Source organism: Bos indicus x Bos taurus, chromosome 4, assembly GCF_003369695.1.
Source record: "Bos indicus x Bos taurus breed Angus x Brahman F1 hybrid chromosome 4, Bos_hybrid_MaternalHap_v2.0, whole genome shotgun sequence".
In the NCBI taxonomy this organism is placed as follows: domain Eukaryota; kingdom Metazoa; phylum Chordata; class Mammalia; order Artiodactyla; family Bovidae; genus Bos; species Bos indicus x Bos taurus.
In genome coordinates this window covers 6,608,584-6,616,310 of record NC_040079.1, presented here as the reverse complement: position 1 = coordinate 6,616,310, position 7,727 = coordinate 6,608,584, and the positions used below count along the sequence as shown (strand labels likewise).

The 7,727-nt window shown below is 51.6% G+C and overlaps 1 protein-coding gene across 1 annotated transcript; it reads right to left on the bottom strand.

Annotated features, from left to right (window-relative positions):
• Positions 1–611: 611 nt before the first annotated feature.
• On the bottom strand, positions 612–7,326 carry LOC113891011 (GTPase IMAP family member 6-like). Its single transcript, XM_027538619.1, has 3 exons — positions 7,082–7,326; positions 5,609–5,693; positions 612–3,295 (listed from the first exon to the last, which is right to left on the bottom strand). Exons 1-3 carry the CDS (start codon positions 7,241–7,243, stop codon positions 2,529–2,531), a joined length of 1,014 nt encoding a protein of 337 aa, XP_027394420.1. The 5' UTR covers positions 7,244–7,326; the 3' UTR covers positions 612–2,528.
• Between the last annotated feature and the right edge of the window lie 401 nt (positions 7,327–7,727).

Below are 7,727 nucleotides of genomic sequence, written 5' to 3'. Positions count from 1 at the left end.
CACCAAGGAGGAAGCAGCCTGTGGACTCACTGGTCACTTCGGACTCTCCAGATCTCTCTCTTTCGTGCTTTGCTCCAGTGTAGGGGTTTTTATGAGAATAATGAATTCCAAAGGTCACTATTTTCACAGCTTTGGCCAAGACAACCCCCTCACCTCCCCCTACCCATGACCTCATCCTCAGCACCTCTTTCTTTCTGGTTCCCAGACCATGGGATTTCCATGCTTTCCCTGTTCTCTGATGCTCAGGGAGTGACAGTGTGAAGCAACAGCTCCCCTTCCTTCTGAAATGTCATGGGAGGGATTTTCCTTGATTTTTAGTAGTAAAGGAGAGAAAACCCCATATTCCGAAAAATTTTAAGCAATTCCTTTAGAATTTTTAATGAATGACGTGTTTTGAGTGACTTGCCATTTGCCATTTAGTGACTTGATGTTTTGTGAGTGATGGTGCCTGTCATTTGGTCAATACTTGTATTTTCTAGGATGAGATCAATTAAGTCAACAGGGTTAAAACGAAAGTACCTAAGTTAAAGATATTTATCTTCTTATCTTAAAGGAAATGCGAATGACTTTAGCTGTTAGTTTAGTGGCTATGAAGTAATGGGTCTATTCACTTAGAAACAAAATGACTTTATTTCACTTATCCTTGAAGAATTAACAGATTCTCCCAGTTTGTTTTTTTTTAATGTTTCAGATTTTTAATGTGACTTTAAATTTTTTCTTTTCTCATTGTGTAAATTTAAGGTGTGCTGAGTCTTACTATGGTAGACTGGTGTATCATAGTTGGTTTTCATTTTAACAATATTTAGCACATCACATACTTATACTACGATATTATTGTCTACATTCAATCTACTGTACTATAGACCTCTATGGCTTTTTAGTGCTTGTGACAAGTTTGTGCCTGGAACACCATCAATCTTATCCCCTGTGCCCCCACATCTTGGTAACCAACATTCTCTTCCTTTTTTAAACAGGTTTGACTTTTTAGATTCCACATATTACACAGTACTTGTCCTTCTCTAACTTATCTTCCTTCCAATTCTCCCAAATTCAATACATAAACATAAGACAACTCCAACTGGAATACCAACAATGTACTTTTTAGAAAATTCAACAAGTAAGTTTAATTTTCACACAGAAGAAGAAATGCCTGAAAATAACAAAAGAAATACAAAAATGGTGACTGGGGAGGAAATCGGAAGTGGAGGGGGAGAGTTCACATTACAATCAAAGCCACAGGAATCAAGTCGATATTTTATTCACATAGGAGTTGAGAAGATGGAAGACAAGAAGAGAGGCAAAAATTTTCACAGAAATCATAGGGAATATGAAAATTTACCATATGATAACTGCTGTTTCAGTTCAGCAGGAGATGATCACCGACTTAGTAAATGGTCTGGCACAAAGGCTATCTTAAGCATACTCCGATGTGTCTCTGTTCTGACTCCAGACCCTTTTAGCTAAAGACCTGCTCCAGCTTTCTCATGGGTCCTCTGGGTGAGGACGAGATGACACCCCGAGTTGCAGTACTCTCCGAGGCCCATAGGCTGCTCCCGAGGACATTCACATGGTCTCCTGCTTCTTTCTTTGCAGCTTCCCTTTCTTCCTTCCTCCCTCCATTCTACACCCCCAAACACCTGGCTGGGGAACCCGCCTACAAGCCCAGATGAACCTTGCTTTCTCCCCTCTCTCAGTGGAGAAGGGAAGGGGTTGCAGGTCAGGCAGAGGCTGGGCTGGAAGTCTCCTCTGCTCTCCATGTGGGAGGGTGGGCATCAGAGGGGCAGTATCAGGTATATGACCTCCCTTGTCCAAGCCTCCCTGGGAAGAGCTCCTCCACTGCCCAAGTCCACTTGGACCTCCAGGGGGATGCGTGTTCTGCAGCCAGGTCTAGGCCCCATTCCCTGAGCAGACCTGGCCCCTGGATACCCCTGCCCTGCTTTGCTCCTTCCCATGGGGTCCCTTTGCTGCAGGTGGTGGCCTCTTTCAAGAGCGAATCAAGAGTAGCTCCTTGTGGCCCTCCCCCATTTCTAGTTGCCTTCTCCTCCCCAGCCCAGAGCCTGTCCTGCCCCACTGGCACAGGCCTTTAAAAGCCATCGTGCCTGCCCTCTTAACAGGCAAAGATAGCCCAAGAGATGCAGAGTTGCCCAGTCCACGTTCCACGCTGATCTGCTGCATCGAGTTTTAAGCCAAGACTCCAGTGGCCCGAATGCTGCTGGGGTTCCATGGCAGAAGGGAGCACAGGCCTGCCTCAGGAGGCTTGGCTTATCTCAGAGTTCTGTTGCAGAGAGGGAATGCCAGAGACACATGAGGAATGGCTGGGGGTGCAGAGCAGGAGGGCCCCTGTGTTCTGGAAGGTATGATGAAGGACCTGAGAACTCAGGAGCCCACTCACCTCCTCTCGCCTGACCAGAGGCTGCCCTGGAGACAGGAGGGGCCAGGGACCCCTGGGATGGACAGGGCAAGTGAGGGGCCTGGGAGCCGGACTCCGGGCCAAGGGAGGCAGGCAGGAAGCCACGGAGGCCTGCGCTTCAGATGAGTGCGCTGAGCGGGAGCTGGCATCCAGCTTGCTCGGGGTCCTTCAGGATGCGGTGCAGGCCCCACAGCCAGGCCTGGTCCCGGCGCCCCTCCTTGGCGCCCAGCCACCAGAGGCCCCAGCTCTCACGGGGTGCAGCGTGGGACTGAGGGGCGGCCGGGGAGCTGAAGGCGGGGACCCTTTCGACGTGCCGCATGAGCTCCCTCAGCTGGGCCTCCTGCTCGGCTCCGTCCCCCTTGTTGTTGAAGCCGCAGTGTCGCCTTGAGCAGTCCTTATGCAGCTTGGCCAGCGCATGGTTGTCGGTCTTCTCCAGGTATGTCTCCAGCGAGCCGCCGTCCAGGTCTTCTTTCCGCGTGAACACCAGGACGGTGCGGGCCAGGATGCCCTTCCCGAACACCTCCTCGAGGCGCCTGGCCACCTGCTGGTCCTCCTCGGTGAAGCGGCCGAGCTGTGTCACCAGGAGCACCGCGTACGGCTCCGGCGGGGAGCCGGCGCCGGCCTCGAGGCCGACGCCCTGAGCGGTCGCCGGCAGCCCCGCAGCCCAGGGGGACAGGATGTCGGGGGTGTCGATGACCTGCAGCTCCCTCCCCTCCCACGCGCGGCGCCCCTGCTGGAAGGCCTGGGTCACCGGGCGAGCGCTGAGCTTGGACTCGAACACTCTCCTCCCGAGGATGCTGTTTCCCGTGGCGCTTTTCCCGCTCCCGGATTTTCCCACCAGGATGAGCCTCAGCGTCTGCGGGGTCCCTTCATCACCCCACAGCCCTGGAAGCATCGAGAGAAGGTGGGGGACCGCGGTTAGAGTGCGTCCCCTGCTTCAGCCTCCCCGGGGGCAGACGGTCCTAGTGGGGGCTGGACAAAGGAAGACCAGCGTCTGCATCCGAGATGTGCCCTAGGTTCACATGCTTTCCTTCCTTTTCTTTTTTCTGAATTTTGTTAGGGGAAAATAAGGTAGAAAATACATAATATAAAATGTACTGTTTGAACCACGTTTAGGTGTAGCCCTGGGTACATTCACATTGCTGGGCAGTCATCACTTGAGCATCTCAAGAACTTTCCATCTTCCCGAATGACACCCTGTCCCCATTAAACACTCACTCCCCATCCTTCCTCCCCACCACCTGACGTCCACTGCTTTTTCTGTCTCCATGTGTTTGACTGTTCTAAGGACCTCACATTACTGGGATCAGGCAATTTTTGCCCTACTGTATCTGGCTTATTCACTTTGCAGAATGTGTGCAAGGTTCATTCATGTTGGAACAAGTGTCAGAATTGCCTTCCTTTTTAGGACTAAATAATATTCCACTGTAGGTGTAGGTGTATATATGAATCCATATTCAGATATATATGGAGTTCAGGGGTTGTTCCACTTTTTGCTATTGTGAATAATGCAGCTATGCACCTCAGTGCACATATATTCAATATCTGTTTCAACTCTATGGGGTATATTCCCCAGAAGTGGAATTGTGGGATCATATGGTAGAATGCCACATTCTATGCTTCTGTTTTGAAACTTCTTCTCGAGCCACCTATTCCCACCAGGTGGGATCATCCCCTCATGAACTGGGAGCCTGAGTTTCCTTGAGGACCTCTGGCTGGAGACCATTTCCAGGAAGAGAGTGAAGTTGGAAGCACACAGTCTCTGTGTCTGTCCTCTCCCTGCCGTGATGGAACACACCACATCACCTTCACTTTTCCCATCAAGGAGTGTTGTGAGGGTGGGGTCCTTTCAGCCAGACCCCCAGCTCCACAGCACAGCTCACACTGGGGTCACAGTCCTAAGCTGCACCCTTGAAATTTGGGCTGGACACCCTCACCCAGGAGAATATCAGAACCATCAGCTGTGAATAGATGTTTCATGCCCATCTAATACTGAGGACCCCACGTCCAGATTTTAGAAATAACCGTGGCTGGAGGGCACGAAGGGAATTCCCTTCTTCTGGCCTTGCAGGTACCAGGACCCACAGTACATAGAGAAGCACCAAACCATAGCTGATTTCCAACCTGTTCCCAGGGAAGACACTGCTGTGTCTCAGTGCAGAGCCCTCAGCCTCTTGAGGCCAGGACTGGGACCGTCTTCTTCCAGCTCTCCCCAGCAGGGGTGTGTTTCTCCTGCCTTTCTGCCTTGGTGGGCTGACCCACCCACCAACTCCAACTGTAAGACATTGCCTCCCTCCATCTTCTGCAGGTGACCTGAGTGAATGACTGGGAGTTCCACAGAAGCAGGGAAGGGCAATGTCCGTCTGTACTCAAATGCAAAGCTGGAGGAAGACAGTGGTCTCCCATCTGGGCAAGTCTGGAGACATTCATGCCATACCTTTGGACTTAAAAGCGAAATACATTGAGCGCAGAAGGGAATTTTAAAGTAATATTAACCCCAATTGCCGCAAAAAGGGTAAATCGGGTGTGAACACTGGGATTGTCACTTTCCTATGCAGCTTAATATTATGGGTTTCTCCCAATGGCCCAGGCCACTGAAGTTTGTCTAATAAAAACATAGGTGCATGGAACTGCATAATAAATTGCCAATCAATTCCTTTATCCAGGAAAGTGATGGATTTCCAGCATTCCTAAATTCCTAAGTTCTGTCTCTCCAGGTTAGATGGAAAGTTGAGTCCATGAAAGCGAAGCCCCTTACCCTGATGAAACAGCTTTTGCGGGGAGGGAGCCCCTTGGGAAGACAGAGCCCAGACCTGTGGGCCCTTGATTGCGTCCTATGTGTTCACTAGTGCTTTGCAGCCTCCGTGGTCCTGAGAGTCTCACAGTAGAGCCAGCGCGACACCCACCAGGAGCCTGGGGCGAGCCGTCTGTCACATCCACGAACACATCCTTCCTGACACTCAGTGAAGGGGCAGTGGCTGTGGTCTGTTGTCCCCTGTGACCCACGGCACCATCAGAGGCCCTTCCCTCTGTCTGGCTGGGGTGACGGGAGGCCCAACCCAAATGCCCAGTGATGGCCACCCCGGTGGGCGAATCTCTGACAGTGGGAACTCCTGCTGCCCCACCCAGCACACCACCTGCCCCTCAGGCCCCAGCCCCGCCTCTCTCAAGTTCATATCTGCTAGAAAGTTGTTTTACCTCCTGACCGGTCTGGAGAAGGATCCTGGGATGCACCTTCTTCAGGTTCATCTGAGAGAAGGATTTCAAATTCTTCTTCCTCAATCTAGAAAAAACCGTAATGTGTCTTACTGATGTTTCCTCCAAGCTTTCAGGGGCTCCTGACTTTTGTCTTTCTCTTGCCCATGGAAGCTGTTTGCATCGGTTTGTTGGCATGGGATGGGTGAGAGGGTGTCTGAGACACTCGCTACCTCCTTTAGGGACCCTGTTTCCCCCTTCCTTCCCCTGCACTTGTTCTCCACTTGGGGAGTGGGGGGGATTCTGTGATGGGGAGAAATGACTAGAGATGCGTCCTAACAGACACTGTCCTGGGAGCAGTGGCCAGAGTGCTGGGTGGACGTGAGCAGGACGTTGCTGGAGGGGCTAGTGAGGGGCTCATGGGGCCAGAACGATCTGTGGGAGGAGCCTGTCAGTGAGGGCCGCAGAGGCCAAGTGCTGGGTGGTGAGGAAGGCAGCAGACACGCACAGGCTCCCTCTCCACGTGGTGTCCAGTCCTGCTGGGAGCCCTGGGTCCTCAGCACTCAGCTCCAGGGCACCAACTCGGGTGGTCACGCGGTCGGGGCCTCCGTGTCCCCAGAGATGTGGATGCTGAGTCCAAACTACACATTCCTGAGTTCTTGGCCCCTGGAAGATTCCAGGACATTTTACGATGTTTTCTAGAGCAATTCCCAGTCCTCTTTGCCAAGGAGGGCATTGTCACCCACCAGGAATTCCTGTCATCCACTCTCAAGCCCAGAGAGCTGTCTGCCCAGCCCCCGGCCCCCTCACCCCAGACCCTGCCCAACAGGGCATCACCACACGTGCACCACGCGCCATTGTTTGTCTCCAACATGGAGAAGATCTGTCACCTTGTGAGGTTTCTCAGGAGAAAAGTGAGACTCACAGAGCGTCCTGCCCAAGGGTAAGCAGGGAGCACCAGGCAGAGCCCAAAGGCTGCAAGGTCCTCCTGATTCCCCTGGCTCCTCCCATTGCTCCTGAAACAGGCACACAGACACAGACACTCTCACAAACACACACTCACAAACATACAAACAAAAGATACACACAAACACAACACATACACTACTTACACACATACACGTACAAAAGTACAAACACAGCACACAAACACAAACATAAGACGCAGAGACCACTCACACACATATATTCACAACAACCAATAGATAGAAACACAACACACACCATTCACGCATATGCTCACAAACATACAAACACACATATCAACATACATACAAACATAACACACATGGAAAACACACATATACTCATCTATACACAAATAGACACACTCAACACACAGATACACACCAACATAACACACACACATATACACACAAACACACTATGCACAGCACCCCCACAACACACTCTCAAGCACAATACACACACACAGACTCACACACACAGGCACAGTCACCACGGCCTTGGACTTACCGCCCTGCTGTCCGTGCAGCAGGAGGAATGCCCGTGTCTTGCTTCTCCTGGGGCCGTGTGCTCTCCTGAACTCTCTGTGTCTCCACTGAGAGCTAACACACTGCAGGCCGAATGGAGGAGATCAGTGACAGTGCCCCAGACGTACACACACACAGAGGACATGGCGGGTATTTTTTCAGTATACGTGATCCGGACGCTCAGCTCAAGAGCTGCGTTTGAGAGCGCAGCCTTCAGCCCTGAGAAGAGGGAAGAGGAAGTGGGCGGAGCCCCCCAGCAAGGCCACCCAGACAGAAAGCTCTGCAGGCTGCACTTGTCTGCAGCCCTGGTGGCACCCCTCTCAAGTATTCTCACCTGGAAAACCCCATGGACAGAGGAACCTGGCAGGCTGCAGTCCATGGGGTCACAGAGAGTGGGACACGACTGAGTGACTTCACTGGTAACATCAACAGGGGAAACAGGAACACGAGTGTTGTTATTACTCTTATCCTGCGTTAGGACAACTGGCTCAGAGGCTTAAACCAAAGCAGCAGATCTTTCAGAAAACGTGCTGCCAGCAGAAGGATTTTTTACTGATTTCCTCCCTTTTTGAGAATTCCCCTTCCTGCAGACATCCTCTGTCTTCTCCATCATGACACATACTCCCTGA

Coding starts and splice junctions, on each gene's coding strand:
- LOC113891011 (XM_027538619.1), bottom strand. CDS start 7,243: ATGTCCTCTGTGTGTGTGTACGTCTGGGGCACTGTCACTGATCTCCTC. Junction 5,694..7,081: donor GCTGCACGGACAGCAGGGCG/GTAAGTCCAAGG, acceptor GGTTTTTTCTAG/ATTGAGGAAGAAGAATTTGA. Junction 3,296..5,608: donor TTCTCCAGACCGGTCAGGAG/GTAAAACAACTT, acceptor CGATGCTTCCAG/GGCTGTGGGGTGATGAAGGG.